General features: G+C 44.9%; 1 protein-coding gene across 3 annotated transcripts in view; it reads left to right on the top strand.

Moving 5' to 3' along the window:
- Positions 1 to 17,355, top strand: part of KYNU (kynureninase) — an 84,166-nt gene that overhangs the window by 32,446 nt on the left and 34,365 nt on the right. For 2 of the 3 annotated variants that reach the window (XM_068158667.1, XM_068158668.1), the window contains exons 5-8: positions 5,431 to 5,492; positions 6,841 to 6,912; positions 9,170 to 9,244; positions 10,928 to 11,074. In XM_068158667.1, the coding sequence (XP_068014768.1) occupies positions 5,431 to 5,492; positions 6,841 to 6,912; positions 9,170 to 9,244; positions 10,928 to 11,074 (356 nt within the window). The remainder of the gene's footprint in view (positions 1 to 5,430; positions 5,493 to 6,840; positions 6,913 to 9,169; positions 9,245 to 10,927; positions 11,075 to 17,355) is intronic. The other variant, XM_068158669.1, reaches the window with a different exon arrangement.

The raw sequence follows: 17,355 nt of genomic DNA, 5'->3' as shown, positions 1-17,355 counted from the left end.
CCTTGGTGATCCTGTGAGACTTCCTGACTTCTAATACCTGAAGGGATTGTACAGGAAGGTTGCAGAGGGACTTTTGCTGAGGGTGTCTAGAGACAGGCCAAGGGGGAATGGTTTGAAGCTGAGGCAGAGCAGGGTTAGAGTGGAGCTGAGGAAGAAGTTGTTCAGTCTGAGGATGGTGGGCATGGTGGGGAGGTTGGAGGAGATGAGCTCTGAGCTCCCTTCCAGCCTGAGCCATTCTAGGATTCTAATGATTTTGGAAGTTGCTGCTGTAGGACCTGGAATTGCTCAGGAGGCTAAGGAATATTTTTTTCTTGCTTTCTGTCCATTCAAGGGCAAACTCAGTGCATTTATCCATTAACTATCATAGAGCATGACAGTGTGATCATGTAAAGAGATGAAGGGTGTGGATATGCTGAATGCTGCTGATTTAGAGATTTCTCTACTCTGACTGATTGTTCCTGGCATGTGGATGCTCTTGTTCTGGTAGGGTATAACTGGGGAGCTGTGGGCAGAGGGGGAAATATGACCTGTCACACAACTGACTAGATGCAGAGTAAGGACTTTTAAATTGGAAACCTTGAACTTAATTACATGCAGTGTAGAGAATTTATCTTATGTCTTATGAGATTGGAAGTGTAGTCATGTTATCTACTTCCAGACACTTAAATCAGTCCAGTAACAAGGTAGACCATCGATGCTCTTCACATAACCAGAGGAGAAAGCCACAATCCCCCAAAGGACAACTTGAAGCACCTGAATTATCATCCTTCTGTGCATCACCTTCTGTGGATGTCTGCCACTGCTCTGTTTGCAAAATGTGGGCCCCTGTGAACTCCCTGCAGGGTATCAGAGTAGGCAGATCACTGACCTCCTGCCAGGGCTGGTGCTGGGGTCAGTGTGGACTCAGCTTGAGGTTAAGAGTCACTGCAGAAAGTAGAGTCAGGCTGGGATGTTTTTTCCCTTAGCCATCTGTCTAGTGGAGGCTGCCAGCCTGCATAATAATACTTGCCTAAAAGTATTCTGGGTATAAGGAGAGAGAAATGGGAGCTTGGCTTAAACTTCATCTAATTTATTATCAGCCTTTCCATTTTCCTTCCCCTCTTTCCCCATTTTTCTCCCTTTTCTCCCCTTTCCCCCTACCTTCTCAATCTCATCATCACCCAGCCTGGACTGGTATCCAGGACTGCCCCAGCCTAGGTGCAGGACCTTGCACTTTGCCTTATTGAACCTCATGAAATACTCCTGAGCCCACCTCTCCAGCCTGTCCAGGTCCCTCTGGATGGCACCCATCCACTTCTAGAGACTTAACTACACCACAACATGTCAGTTTGGAGAGTGTTCTCTCGTTATTTTTACTTTAACCGATCTATAAAATGTACTTTGGGCTCACATCTTCTGTCAGATTCACACTCTAGCAGGGTTTTATTTCTCAGATAGCACAGAATCCTCAAAGAATCCCAGAATGGCTCAGGTCGAAGGGACTTCAGAGCTCATCACTTCCAACCTCCCCACAATGGGCAGGGATGCCTCTCAACTAGACTCAGCTGCTCAAGGACTCATCCATCCTGGCCTGCAACACAACCTCATGGCATCCACAGTCTCCCTGGGCAGCCTGTGCAAGAGTCTCACCAAACTTCTACTGATCAACTTCTTCCTCAGCTCCACTCTAACCCTGCTCTGCCTCAGCTTCAAACCATTCCCCCACGGCCTGTCTCTAGACACCTTCAGGAAAAGTCCCTCTGCAGCCTTCCTGCAGGATCCCATCAGCTATTGGAAGGCAGCTCTGAGGTCCCCCCATAGTATTCTTTTCTCCAGGCTGAACACCCCAGGCTCCCTCAGCCTGTCCTCATTTCAGAAGTTCTCCACCCCTTGAATCATCTTTGTGGTCTCTGGATGTTCTTCAGCGGCTCTGTGTCCTTCTTCTACTGGGGACACCAGAACTGGAGGCAGGATTGGAGGTGAGGTCTCAGCAGAACAGAGCCAAGGGGCAGAATCCCTTCTCTTGCCCTGCTGCCCACACTCCTCTGGCTGCAGCCCAGCACACAGCTGCCTGCTGGGCTGCATGAGGGCACTGGTGGCTCCTGGGGAGCTTCTCAGACATCCTCACAGCTCTTTTCCAGAGCGATTCTTAGAATGCAAATGTGTTGAAGTGTCCCTAATGGGTGCATTGTAATTAAACCTGATATGTAAAATTGTAGGTAAGGGGGGAAAAGGCTAAGAGACTAAATGCAGGAGAAATGTTATGTTAAAATACTCTCTATCAATATGTTAGTTATGATTAAGTACTGTTTCCCAGCAAGGTGTAACACCAAGTATGTGTGAGTGGAGTCAATGCTGAGTTTCTCTTTGTAGGGAATGGAATGGAAGAACAGGACCAGAATTTTACCCTAATTGTTTTTTTTAATTACTCTTTTATTCAGTATTTAATATGTTGTAGAGGAGGAATTGTCATTTCTCACTCTAAATAGTAGCAGTAAGTAAAAATTATTTGGTGAGATTTATTGGGGAGCGGACTTGAAGGCTGTAAAATATCTTTCTCTGGTTGATGGTTTATAGTGCTGTAACACCTTGCTTATTAAAAGCAGCCCCATTTTCGTGTTCAGTGGAAGTTACAGCAGTAAATACAGGGTGAAATGCAGAGCCAAGGTCAGTGCAGGCCAGAGCTCTCTTGTTTTTTCTTTTTTCCTGTGCTCACACCAAGTGGCACAATGCAGCGACTGTAATCTCAGCTTCTCCTACCAGACTTTATTAAAACATTACAACCTTGGCAGGATCACCTTCTGATGGAACAAGATTAACTGTATGGCTGCTGCTGTAGACTGTGCTCAGGCAGGTCTCTGTTGAGGCGAGACTGAACGCTTAGGAGATCTGGAGTGACTTTGAGTGATAAGGATTATTTGAAGTACCCAAACTGTTTTCAGAAACAGGGCCCTCAGCCTTTTTTTCTTCTTTTTTTTTCAACCCCCCCAGTCATTTTATAAGCTGCTTTTTACTTACTGTGGTGAGGATCAGGCTCCCACTGCAGACAGAGAGGAGAAGGATGGCACTGCCTGCCTAACGCAATCATAATTGTCTCTGAAGTTGTACTTTGCGAATGCTGCTTCCTTTGATTAAAGAGGAGATTTATCAAGCAGGAACATACAGGTTTTAGCCTGTCTTGGTGATATGCTCTAAAGTTAGGAAATAAAGAAAGCAAACATAATTTTTCTCTCCTGTGTGCTGGGTCTTTGAATATTGTAATAGGTTAATTGGATCAGGGGAAGGTTCTTTAGCGAAACGCAGGGCAGGTTATAAAGGATAGCAGTTTGCCAATGCCACGGATGAGGTTTGTTTTGTGGGCATGAAATTCAATAATGGAAAGCTTTTAATAAATATATAATTTACAGAAGACCAAGGCTTACATGACAAATGTAGCGTCAGATTTAATTTGGGAGGCTAGCATGCAGCTGAAAGTGATCTACAGGTTAACCGTTTGTGTGTTACGGAAGCGGCTCAGCAGGCGGAGGGTCGCTCGTGTACAATTTGCTGTGAAAGCCACAGAGTTTGTGGAAGGAGCAGAGGGAGAAATAAGAACAATACCTTTTCTTGATGCTATCCCTCTTCTTTTCAGCCTCCAGAGTTCCATAGAAATGTTAAGACTGCAATAATATTGTTTTGAGCTGCAATCACTCTCTCTAGCTGTCTCCTGTATCGGCAATAGAACAGCCACAAGGTGACCTCTTGCAGCAGCATGGAGCCTGCAGTTGCAACGCTACCAGGAAAGAAAGCAAAAGAGAGGAGTTTAAGGGAGGAAAAGTGTTTATTTTTTTCCCTATGAAGAGCTAAGACTGCCAATATTTCTTCTTAAAGTCATGATGATTCCCCTGGCTTATGGCCTGGACAGGTCCTCTGGAGTCACTGACAACTATTGACTAATCTTTCTGTCCATTATTGGAGATTTCTGCAATGCAAAGAAAGGTCCTTGAACACCTCAGTCAGAATGGTTCTTGCTGGTGGTTTTTGTTTGTTTGCTTCCTGTTTTGTTTGGTTTCGTTTGTCTTGCTTGTTTGGTTTTATGGTGGCAGAATCTGAGGCCTGCTTAGGAAGGATTAGAATAGAATTAACCAGGTTGGAAAAGACCTTCAAGATCAATGAATAATCTCTTCTTACTTATAGATTTCCATGTTCTTTGGCTATATTTGCTTTCACTGACTTCAGCCCATGGTTTTTTCCCAAGGCTGGTGAAGAAATAACTCCATGAACTCAAACTCTGTGAGATATGGCAGGAGTATCTTGGTGCTCTTGCTGCTTTTCACTAGTGTTGGCTGGGACTTCGTGCGCCCTCCAGGGCAGGGCTATGAGAAACACAGGGTTCTCCTCTCCCTTTCATGTGGGTCCCCTTACCCTTTTTGCTCCCACATCGTGTTTTCCTTTCCTCTTCATTGATCTCAAGGGTGGCTGTTACCCACCCTGTCTGTTTGTGCTTCTCTTCAATCCCTCTGTCTGCAACCTCTTTCCACCTTTGGTGAGTTCCAGTGCCAATGTCAAGGTGCATGAGTCCATCTTCCAGCTGAAGAAGACTCTCAAAGCAGTGATTTATGTCAAGGGTGAAGTACTGCTTTTCAACAACAGATATCAGGAAAAGCAGAAAGCAACAGGAATTGATTTTCTCCACACCTCAGTGGTGCCCTGCCCAACACCTTGTCCTCCCTAAAACCTTTCACCAGTAGTTGATAAGGGTTCAAGAATTTGTTGCTGGATACTTTCCAGTAACAATTAGTTGTTACTCCATGAGCTCTGCCCGTGATTAATTGTAGCCACAAGGCATCTGCCATGAACCTTAGAGTTACGTGGGTATGACTACTTCTTTCTAGGCTGCCATGTTAATACTGGTCTGTTACAGGCCAGCTTTGTTTGGGTTCTTGTTCTTACAAATGAGGTTTAGCTCAGCATTACAGCAACCACTTGCAATAGGTGATGGTCTCAATGTGTTTTCTGACTTGCTTTACATCTGAACTTATGACACAAAATAATCCTGCAAGTCTTGCTTTAAGTGCAGTCTTCTGACCTGGTTTTTGTCTGAGATATTAATGGTAATAAATCCACCAGGCTTTTGCCAGGAAATGGAAATACTTCATTGTTGTTTTGTTTTCTGTGGCTGACCCCTCCCCAAAGAAATAAATATTTTCCTGCTAGTGTGCTGCAGTGAGTCAGACAAGAAATCTTTTAGCTTCACTGTGATGACACCTCCAATGTTTGTTTGCTTTCCAGCCTTTGGAGAGACATTGACTGGAAACATCCTTTTACCTTTTTTCTCAACACTGCACTGGATTTCTCTGAAATGATGAGAGAAAACTCCTAACCAGAGCTTGCTGGTTTCTTGTTGGGGTTTATTTTCATGTTTGTTTCTTTGTTTGTTGGGGTTTTAAAAAGTTACTGTTACTCTTTCAGGTGCCCAAAGACATGAGGTAGCCTTAATGAACGGACTAACTGTAAACTTGCACCTCCAGCTGGTATGTCTTTATGGTGTTTATTTGATGTGCTGTGGGCAAATACATTTGTCATTTCTTTGTGCATGCAAGCAAAGTGTTTCCTGAGCATCTCACAAGGACAGCACTGGATGACAGCCTAACTTTTCTTGGGAGTTGTACCTTGAACGATGCTTTGGCTTGAGCAGGACTTGGCTCCACTTAACATGAAGCAGAAAAGCTGGACAGAGAAGTGTTTTCAAGGCCTCTGTAGGGGAAGTTTGAGCTGTTCTTGCCTGTGCTGCATGTCAATCCTTAGTGATGAGACCATCTTATTATTAGAGAAACACTTACAAATACCTTCCCAAATTTCAACTCCATATTTCCAGGTTTGAGGAACAAGACTTCATCTTATGAGGAAGACAAAGCTGCCATTTCTGCCCATTTTAAAGCAAAGTTGCATACAAGAGATGGCATTTTGATTTTTATATGCTCCTAAACAGGGGTAAAGCACTTGATTTGGACTTTTATGACACAGTGGTCATGAATGTGGCTTTCTTATGCACAGCCCTCTCTGTGGTTACACACAGCCTGTCCCTGCTTCTGTAGGATTTCCATAGATTTGGTTCAGCTGAGGGCAGACATGAAGATTCACTTTGTGTGATTACCACAAGGATTTACTTCTCTTATCCCCTCCTCTCTAACATGTCTCTGAACCAGGGCAGGATGGGGGCCAAGAACAAGCCTGTTAAGTGCAACCCAGCTGCACTCATGCCACACTGCTGGGTCTGGGCTTGGGGTAACCACTGCTAGCATGAATATGTGGTCTGTAAGTCTTCTCCTAGCCTTCTCAGCATGACAGCAAGCCCTACTTACCCCACCATGAAGAGCTGAAAAGGACAGACCATTCACCTAAAGGAGCTGAGATGAAGTCCTGGGAAAAAAGTTCTTTAGGCAGTCTTGTTTCAGAGGAGAGAATGATTTAATAACCAATGTTTTAGGGCAGGAATGGAAATCCAATTCCTTTGTAGTGTTTGATACTCTTCAGCTGCTGCTTTTGCTTGTGGGAAGGAGCCGGGTGAAATCCCAGCTCCCCTGGCCACAGTCAAAGCTTTGCCATCGATCCCTGCTAAGTGCAAGGTTTTTGCTGCTGGATTTGTGTGGCCTTTGTTATGGATAGATGAAGTGGAGTATTATAATGCTTTCCCTGCTTTGATAAGCGTTATGTGGACAAAGAAATGTTTGTAATTTCTGGGGGATTCTCTGTAGTCTGCATGAAAGCAAAGCAGCCTTTATAAAGTTATAGGCTGGGAGCATCTCTCTCATCTCTGCTTAGATAGATTCTGCCATACAGGGCTTTCATTCTGCTTTATTTTGTTGTCGTTCTTAACAGCTCTCCTTCTTTAAGCCCACTGCAAGACGCTACAAAATTCTCCTAGAAGCCAGAGCCTTTCCCTCTGACCATGTAAGAAATGAATATTTCACCCTATTTGTATTATTAATCATATTTTTGCAAAGCATATCAGCAGCCTGATTTGAATATTTATGAGCTCATCTTGTCCGAGGAACGTCGCAATAAAAAAACCTGTCAGGAGCTTTTCAGCTCAGCATATTTTACAGATTGTAGCTTTATTCCTTTTGTTCAAATAATTAAAAAAGAAAAGAAAAGAAATGTTACAAGGGGGAAAGATTGAATGGCTGCATTGATTTATTAGTCATTTTAAAGACATCGAGCAAACCACTGGCCTAAATCAGCTGCAGTTGTAAAGGTTTTATTAATTCTTGTTGCTGTTTTACTTTATGAAACCAAATCAATACAAACTCACAGCATTAACACTTATATATCCCCAGACAGAGATGGAAATGTTTGTTCTTAGCACTTTAGATTGCTGGTTCAAATGTAATTTATCTGCCATAAAATAGGAGACAATAGCCCGTGCATCATGGCTTAGTCAAAATTAATCTTTGGCTGCGTGGCTTCATCACCAACTCTCTAAACTCCTGGAAATTGATAATTTGATTTCTAAGGTGTGATAAAAGTTACCCAAGCTACTAACTGCTTTATTTGTAATGAAGGTGAAGGCACAGATGTGCATGAACCTCAAACTGCCTTTTATTCTAAGCAATGTTTATACTAATCCTACTGCTTCACGGTGTCCAGAGAAGGGCCATGAGGATGAGCAGAGGGCTGGAGCTCCTCTCCTGTGAGGACAGACTGAGGGAGTTGGGGCTGTTCAGTATCAAGAAGAGAAGGCTTCAAGGAGACTTAATTGTGGTGTTCCAGTATCTGAAGGGGGCTACAAGAAAGCTGGGGAGGGACTTTTCAGGGTGTCAGGGAGTGATAGGACTGGGGTGGGGGGAGGGAGGCAGAATGGAACAAAACTAGAAGTGGATAGATTCAGATTGGTTGTGAGGAAGAAGTTCTTCCCCATGAGGGTGGTGAGACACTGGCACAGGTTGCCCAGCCTCATCCCTGGAGGTTTTGAAGGCCAGGCTGGATGTGGCTGTGAGCAACCTGCTGTAGTGTGAGGAGTCCCTGCCTTGAGGCCCCTCCAGCCCTAACAATTCTATGGTTCTAATCCCATCTTTGTACATTTGCACTCCATCTTCTTAAACTTCTGTGGTACTTCAATGACAACCTGTGAAACCACCATCACTTCAGTTCCTGACAAGGAATTTCAAGCTATTTAATTGCTTTGTTTGCTTTAGTTCCTGACAGGGAATTTCAAGCTATTTAATTGCATTGTTCGCTTTAGTTCCTGCCATGGAATTTCAAACTGTTTAATAGTAGCATTCAGTTATGTTGCTGCTGTCTCCAGAACCATTGTTTACTGATAAAAACAGTAGGTAGGATTTTCAAAACACCTTGAGGGAGTTGAAGGCTCTGATTTCCTTCCAGCTGTGGAGTAGACTGAATGTGTAAGAATGGCTTAAGACAGCCCATGTGTGCTGGCCAAACCTCATTTGATGTGACATGTGTGACAGCCTGGGCTTTAGTATGTGCTACTAAGCAAGGTGGGCATCCAGAGCCGTGGGAGAACTGGTGTTGATTCTTCTCTGCAGCTGTTCTCCTTGCAGGCTGTACTTGCTGGTGTGTGGTAAGCACATTGCCCACCACATTTCCATGCTCATTCTCCTCCATGGACTTATCCTGGAAGAGCTAGGTTTTGATCTGAGCCATGCTGTCTGACAAGCTAATTCAGCTAACTCTGATCAGCTAATTCTGAGCTTTTTCAAACCAAAGGAAATCTAGGGTGCCCCTGCTCATGGCAAGGAGGTTGGGGTAGCTAGATGATCTCTAAGGTCCCTTCTGAACTAAGCCATTTTATCTCAGAATCACAGAATGTTAGGCACTGGAAGAGACCTCCAGAGATCACTGGGTCCCACCCCCCTGCCAAAGCAGGATCACCTAGGGTAGGCCACACAAGGACACATCCAGCTTGGCATTGAAGGCTTCCACGGAGGGAGACTCCACAACTTCCCTGGGCAGCCTGTGCAAGTGCTCTGTCACCCTCACAGTAAAGAAGTCTCTCCTCGTGTTGAGGCGGAGCTTCCTATGTTCTGGCTTATATCCATGATTCTGTGGAGTTGGTCTAGGGTTCCAAGTGTCAATCTGAGTGAAAGGTGGGAGGCACCTGAGTCTCTGAGCTGAAGTTCTGATGTGTTTGGCCATTCTTTAGCTGTTTTGTCTCTAACATGCTGTGCATGGAAATCTCTTCTAGTACGCTATCGAGTCCCAGCTTCGACTTCATGGACTTGACGTGGAGAAATGCATGCTCCTGATGCAGCCTCGAAAGGTTGGTGAGAGAAATGTGTCAGTCTTGCTTGCTACTGCTAAGGGCAGAAGCATATTTCACAGGAGAGAAGTCATCCATTCTCAAGTTCTCTAGTGTCTGCCTGCAGAATCATGCAATCATAGATTTATAAGGGTTGGAAGGGACCTCAAGGATCAGCCATCTCCAACCCCCCTGCCATGGCCAGGGACACCTCACACTACAGCAGGTTGCTCACAGCCACATCCAGCCTGGCCTTAAACACCTCCAGGGATGAGGCTTCCACCACCTCCCTGGGCAACCTGTGCCAGTCTCTCACCACCCTCATGGGGAAGAACTTCTTCCTCACATCCAATCTGAATCTACCCGCTCCATTCCCCCCAGGCCTATCACTCCCTGACACCCTGCAAAGTCCCTCCCCAGCTTTCTTGCAGCCCCCTTCAGAGACTGGAAGGCCACAATAAAGTTATAATTTATTTCCACTGATACTTTTATGTAAAACTTAAGAATTGTGTATTCTGTTTCTGTGTTTATTTTTTTGGTCTGCTAGAGCCCATTTTACAATTGTCTCTTTCATCCAGTCCACTGGTCTTGCAGCAGGACAAATAATCCCATTTTCTCTGGTTTCCCTCTCCTCAAAACCTAACAGCATCCTGCAACAGAGAGTAGCTGACTGAGAAACCCCAGTGTCCTTTTAATGCCCCAAGGTAAAAGATTGCCGTAACATAAACAGCAGCAGTCTGGGTATCAGCACAGACCAAGGGAAAGGGCTGCTTTGGGTAATCTGCAATTCAGATTCCTCTGCAAGGCTGCCTTGCTTCACTTCTGCAGCATTAAGAACTTTGCCACCTAACTGTAAACTGATGGTGACCTTTTTGCTTCTGAGATCTGAGTCATCTTGTGAGGAAAGAGTCTGCTCCTGGACGCTTGATAGATTTGCAAAAGCTGGGTGAGATAACAACAGCTCCTTGCAAGGCAACCCTCTTGCCCAGGCTCTTTTGCAGCAACAAGACTAATTTAATTCTAGGTTTTCACTGCCTAATTGATCCCTAGGTGGTGGTGTGCTTTACATGATGCCTCGCTAGGAAGACAGGAGGAGGATGGGATGGTAATTTTCCAACAAGGAATCAAGAATGAGGCTTTAGTGGTTGGACTCTTTTATTGTGTTTGCTTTGTTTGAAGTTCCTATTTATTTAATGACCTCAGGTTTGGGGATTTTTGTGCTTTTGATGATGTGAGACTCATTGTTTTTGAAATAGAAATATGGCAGGTTTATAATAGCTTCCAGTGGGATATGAAGTTGATCAGGGAAGTACAGAGTGAAACTGAGAGACAACTTTCAAGTGTCACCAAGGAAAATCATTAACTATGCTGTTTGCACCAGGATTATTGGGTTTTTAGTGGAAATTAAACTGTCTGAACTATTAAAAAGCATGAAGCATGCTGGAGTATGAAGGGAATAGTTGTTTTTTTTTTCCATCATTGGCACCTTCAAGTTAAGTTTGCTAATGAACTGTTGTTTCATTTTTTAATGTAACTTACTCACAGGCTACTTCACAGCACTACCTTTGTGCATCATTACCAGGCTAAGCAGTGGCTTTTGATCTCCTTATGCAAGCAGTGGTAAAATATAGATCATGAGATAAGAAATGACAGTTTCATTACTGCCAGAGTTGATGTAAAATGTGTGCTTTAACTTTGTTTTAGGGGGAGGAAACCTTGAGGACTGAAGACATCCTTGCTGTAATTGAGAAGGAAGGGGACTCTATCGCTGTCATTATGTTCAGCGGGGTGCAGTACTACACGGGGCAGTTGTTTGACATCCCTAGAATAACAAAGGCTGGCCAAAAAAAGGTAGGATTGCTCCAAACACAACTTTTTAATGCTGGTTTTAGACCAATTTTTCTTTGCAAAGTGTTTTTAATTTCTGCTCATTGGTGGAACATAACAAAATACACGTAGAAACCTGCAGGGCTCTGAATAAAAGCCCTCTCTGCCCAGATCCTTTGGGAACCGGGAGCTCTGTGAGGAAATCATAGAATTAGAAGCATAGAATTGTTAGGGTTGGAAGGGACCTCAAGATCATCCAGTTCCAACCCCCTGCCATGGCCAGGGACAGCTCACACTGCAGCAGGTTGCTCACAGCCACATCCAGCCTGGCTGCAAACACCTCCAGGCAGGAGGCTTTCACCACCTCCCTGGGCAACCTGTGCCAGGCTCTCACCACCCTCATAGGGAAGAACTTCTTCCTAACATTGAATCTTAATCTACACCATATATATACATACAGCTCTGAGAGAGCAATCTTGCAGGAGACAGTGCTAGAAAAGGAAAAGTTGGGAGGAATGATTTTTGGAAATCTGAGTTCCATGCATTGTGAGATTATATTCACAGGGGCTCAGTGACCCTGCACACTGTTGCTAATTACTTAGGATGCAGAAAGAAAAATCAAAATCACTTATGTTTTGATCTGGGTGATGACAGCATCACAGAATGTTAGGAGTTGGAAGGGACCTCTGAAGATCGAGTCCAATCCCCATACCAGAGCAGTTTCACCTAGAACAGGTTGCACAGGAGTTAATCCAAGTGGATTTTTTAATCACTCCAGAGATGGAGACTCCATTATCTCTCTGAACAGCCTGTTCTAGTGCTTCACCACCCTCAAGATAAAGCAGTTCCTTCTCGTGCTTAGATGGAACTTGCTGTGTTACCTCCCATCCTGTCACTGGGCACCACTGCACAAAGACTGGTTCTATCCTCCTACCACCCACTGATAAGATCCCCCATTAGTCTAGGCTAAAAAGCCCCAAGTCCCTCAGCCTTTCATCAGAAGAGAGACATTCTAGTCCCCTAATCATCTTCATAGCCTTTTGCTGTATCCTCTCAAGCAGTTCCTTGTCCTTCTTGAACTGGGGAGCCCAGAACTGGACACAATACCCCAAATGAGGCCTCACCAGGGCAGAGTAGAGGGAGAGTAGAACCTGCCTCAACCTGCTGACCACACTTTATGCACTCTAGGATTCATGACTGTTCACTCCTACAGGGCTTTTCTTGAAGGACAGAATTCCAGGAGGCTCAGTGGAGGAGGAGGAGGAGGTAATCACAGCTCTGACTGCTCTTTAAAATTTCAACTGCATTAGGTTTCTGCCTTTTTTGGCAGACTGTCATGATTTTCCTCCTTTCCTGCAGCCATGCTGTGGTAATTTTTGTCCCCAGTGGGCAGGGAGGTGAGCTCCCCATAGAGCCAGGAGTGTTCGGACTCATCTGAGCCGTTTTTTCCAGAGACAAGACATGAAGTGCAGGACATCAATGTCACAAGACAACTGTATTATAGTGATGACTCAGCCTTCAGAGCTTGCAGGCTGTGTGCTCTGTGGATGTGTCTGTAAAGCCTTCTCTAACCATCTTAACTGCCTTAGGAAGTCAGGAGAAAATAGTTTTTAATTAAGTCTTCTTTATCAACAGCAGGTCACCAGATTTTCTGTAGGGGCATTTTTGTCACTGGATGTTCCTTATTGCACAGAAGATTAAATCACTCAAAGATAAGCTTCTATTAGTATCACTGGATTTTGACAACCCAGCTGACTGCATTTGATGTTTTAACTCTCTGGAGAGGTTCCTGGCTCACAACAGGTGATACATCTTCACTTGTGCTATAGGTTTGGCAAGTGGAAGTTTTTCTGGAGGTCGGAGAGCAAGTTATGCTGCTGGAAAGTGATGGTAAAGTCTCCCTTGGGAGAGCAGAGCAGGTGTGAGAGCTAGTGGAGGGCCTGTGGGACATAAAAAAGGGAATGTTCTCATGGAGCAGCAGCACCTGGTGACAGAACTGGTCCTGAACAGAGTACAGGGAAAGACAAGCTTCTGACATGGATGCAGAAAACCATGGGAGAAAGAAATTGGGAAATCAGCTGCAAGGGGAAACAGAGGTGGGCACGAGCTCTGCGCTCCTTACAAAGCAATAACTCCATGGTGCCTTCTTTAAGGGTCTTCCAGTATGGTCTTTGCTGACCGTAAGAGGCCATGCTGAAATGTTTGAAAGGAAAGGCAGGTGATTAACAGGGTGATGCTACCCCCTGCTCTTGTAGCTCTCACTCTTGGTGGCACCAAAGCCTACATTCAGACACAGAGTTGCAGATCTGCTTTCTTTGGAAAAGACCTCAAAGATCAGCAAGTCCAACTGTTGACCCAAGCCCACCATGGCCATTAAACCATGCCCCAGAGGGCCATGCCTACACGTTTTTTGAACACTGCCTATATACCTGCAGTGCTTCTTCCCCAAAATCTGTGCTGCATTGTGCCTGAAAGGTGTCTGAGAGAGAAATCTTTCTTCTCTGCTGCAGATAGGAGGAACCTGGAAAAGGTCAGTCCCCTTACTGCCTCTCTGCAGGTGCTCTCTGGACTGTGGGACAGGTGTGTGCTGCATGGAAGTCGCTGAGATCCACTGGAAGCTATAAAATACCCCAAAATGGCTGAGAACCTGTGTTCTAGTCACTGATAGTTCATTATATGGAGTGAAATAGATTTGATATCTACATTATCTGAGGAGATAACCAGGATTTAGTGGAGACAGCCGAAATTTTTCCATCAAGTAGTGCAAATAATACAAATGTTAACTCTGGGGCTTGTGCTTCCACGTGGAGACACACAAAGCACCACACACTTATACAGAGGCTCTACCATGGGGCTGAAGAAGAGAACAATCTCTGAGAGCAGTTCAGTGCTGCAGCAGTCACAGAAAGATGTCAAAGGCCTGTTTCTACCTGCATGCCTGCTAGGAGTGCCATAATGCTGCAGTGAACCTCTTCCTCCACAGAACTTTTCAAAGGGGTAGAAAAAGAACATATATACAACAAATTAATTTACTGCCTCATTGTAGTTAGAGGAGTGGGATCCAGGTGGATTCATGACCTCAAATGTCATTACCATGTTTAAAAAGAGAAAGGAATTCAGCCTGAAGAGCTGCTTGGGTAGCCACAGAGCTTGCAAAGCATGAGGCAGCCCTGCTTTGATTTCCCTGCTGTCAGATACACTCAGCTCAATGTCCCCATGCATTCTGCCCCTGGGTTAAGTGGTGCTTATATGTTTATACAAAGCACTCGGTAACATCCTGTTACACCACACTTAAACATCTGCATATGGCAAATGTTTACTTGAACAGCTCTGCAATCAGTGATTCATGAGGAGTTTGCTGTTGCAATGCTGTAAGGGGCAGTCCCGTGCCCTGGCCACTTCTATTGGTCTCAGGCTTCTGGTTACCAAAAACCCCCCAAATGTTGGCTCTTCAAAAGCAGTTGGCTGCTTTGCTCTTTTCCTAGGTCAGAGGTGCTGTTGGGGTTAGAGGAGAACAAGAAAACAACTGCTGAAGCAGAGTCATTAGTAGCTGTGTAATGTGTATGGGCTTCATTTCTATCTGGTGGCATCCAGCCAGTCCCTGTCCCTAGGCTGGCAAGCTTCCAGGACAGTAGGTGTGTGGATCTAAAGGCTGTATTCTCTTTCAAGAGCTTTTGAAACCACAAATGGTTAGAGTGATTGTCTTATACCTGACACATTCTTGCAGAAAGGCTGGAAGTCCTTTAAAATGTGCATTAGAAGAGGATAAGCCCAAGAAGTCATGTTCATTGTGAGAATGCAAGGCTCCTTTCCTGGTGGATGAAGGGTGATGAATGACCCCATGCTCATGAACAGAAAACAAGGTTGGGGAGAGCTGACAAGTAAGAAAGTCAGAAGGGGAAAATACAAGGTGGAAGTGTCACTTGAGAAGAGGAGGGGAAAAAATGAGAAATCACTTGTCAGCCAATACAGCAGAGAGAAGAATCCTGCACAGATGGTCTTAATAATTCTTTTAATGTACAATTGAAATAAAATCCTATCAGGGCTTGGCTAGAAATTTCAGCTGCAAGCTCAGGAGGTCTGGAAAATGTCCTAGGATTCTTGAGGTCAATCATTTACGAATTAAGTTACTGATTTCCTTTTACATTTTTTAAGCCAATTTCCTAAGTTCTCTGCGTACGTTCAGATTCCTCCCAGAGTGAAAGCTCTGCACATAGACAGCTTCATTAAGTCATTAAGTATTAAATGAACTAAATTAAGCTTGAAAAATGACCTCAGGCTATTTTTCCATCTTAGGTCTCTCAGATAAATCAAAATTACTACGTCTTGTGCAAGAGACTCATCAGCAGGCTGAGGAGGATGGAGCAGTTTGCCTCGTTTCATGCTTTTGAGCTCGCTCTGGAGGATGGAGGGGGCTGAGGCATTTTTATTCCTCAAGCCAAGGAGTGGCTGACTTTTAGAAGACTCAAGCTTTCAAATACAATTTTAATTTCATAGGTTATATTGTACTTTCCCCTGACTCCGTACCGTATGTAAAGTATTTTAATCTCTCAAGCCCCAGTGGGAAGAGCTTTAAGATCCTTCATCTTCATTTCTCTTCCTGTCTCTCTTTCTAAATGTCCCAGCTTTGCCGGTGTGAAGCTGTCATTTCTCTCCCTCTTTCCAAATGTCATTGTCCATGCTGAGCTGTTACCTGCTGGTTATCAGCAGCTACCCAGACACTTTGCAGAAATGACTTTTAGATGTGAGAATAAAAAGGGAAGAGGCAGGGGAGAGAGCACATGTCCTCTCCTTCACCCAGAGCAGATGGAGAGCTCTGTTTTCCCCCTCGTCTGGGGAAGCGCCGTTCCCACGCAGCCCTCGTTCTGCGTGGCTTGTGCAGGGAGAGCTGTTTGAGTTTGTTTTACTTGTGCCATGCAATCTGTGTGGCTAAACATTTGCTGTTTGTGCGACTCGAGTGCCAGACGCCTCCCAGGGAAAGCAAACCAGCACCACCCAGCCTGCAGATGACAACTCTGAACACACTGGTGCGAGTGGGTGTTCCCGAGACGACGCAGGAAACCTGCCAGTGCCGAACCCACATCTCCAGGCTCTGCCTCCTTAGGAAGTTGAATTGTGCCTAGCAGGGTTTGCCAACCAATTTCAGTGTGCTGGGGAGCACAGTCTCACAGTACATTAGAGGTTGGAAGGGATCTCAAGAGATTATCCAGTCCAACCCTCCCTGCCAGAGCAGGGTCATTCAGGATGGTCTGCACAGGAATGCATCCAGGTGGCTTTGGAAAGTCTCCAGGGAAGGACTCAAACACCTCTCTGGGCAGCCTGCTTCAGGGCTCTGTCATCATCACTGTAAAGAAGTTTCTCCTCATATTGAGGTGAAATCTCCTATGTTTAAGCTTGAACCTGTTGTTCTTTGTCTTATTAGTGTACACGACCGAAAAGAGCTTGGCCCCTTCCACTTGATACCCACCCCTTCTGACACTGATAGACATTGATCAGATCCCCTCTCAGTCTTCTTCTCTCAGGGCTAAACAGTCCCATGGATTTCAGTTTCTCTTCATAGGGGAGTTAAAGCAGGGCAGGAAGATGAGCCATGGGTGGCTATGGTGTGGGTGCAAGCCAATCTGTGCCAGCCTGCATTGGTGTCCAGGAAGGCCTCTGCCATGTGTAGGTTACAGGTATGGATGTGCCTGTGGAGGGCTGCTGTGGAGGGTTGATGTCCCTGGGGGTGTTTAAGAAGAGACTGGATGAGGCACTCAGTGCCATGGTCTGGTTGACTAGATAGGGTTGGGTGATAGCTTGGACTTGATGATCTTGGAGGGCTCTTCCAACCTGGTAGATTCTGTGATTCTGACTGTGACTACAGTGGCATCCAACCTGCTGGCATCCTACTTCCCATCTACTCTATTTACCTAACTTGTCATCTTGTGCTTGAACATTTATGTTTATTTCCACAGTCTATCACCTATTGGCAGGGAAAGGACAACTGATTTTGACACAAGACTTATATCATATGTCCATTTTCTTTTTTCTTTAAATGAGCAATTTCCTGGGGTTTCAATTTGCTTTAGTTTTCCTAATATACTGCCAGACACACACATCCTGCAAGACTCTCAGCTTTCTCATGTCATTCCAGGTTTCCACTGTGACCAATGAGTCTTGTAGCAGTTCTTAAAGAAAAGAAAAAAAGTCTGTGGGATGCCTTCAGTCACCTGAAGTTGGGAACTTAATGCCTTAAAGCCCTACAAATGCCTTTGTGTTCAATAGCAGATTGCCTTTAGCTTCCTGTAGCTTATTTCTCTGACCAA

The sequence above is a fragment of the Melanerpes formicivorus genome, unplaced genomic scaffold (genome assembly GCF_026170545.1).
Source record: "Melanerpes formicivorus ecotype bairdi unplaced genomic scaffold, bMelFor1.0.p_v2 SCAF_41, whole genome shotgun sequence".
Classification (NCBI taxonomy): domain Eukaryota; kingdom Metazoa; phylum Chordata; class Aves; order Piciformes; family Picidae; genus Melanerpes; species Melanerpes formicivorus.
Note: the sequence above shows the minus strand (reverse complement) of the source record. Positions and strands in the feature narration are given on the sequence as shown.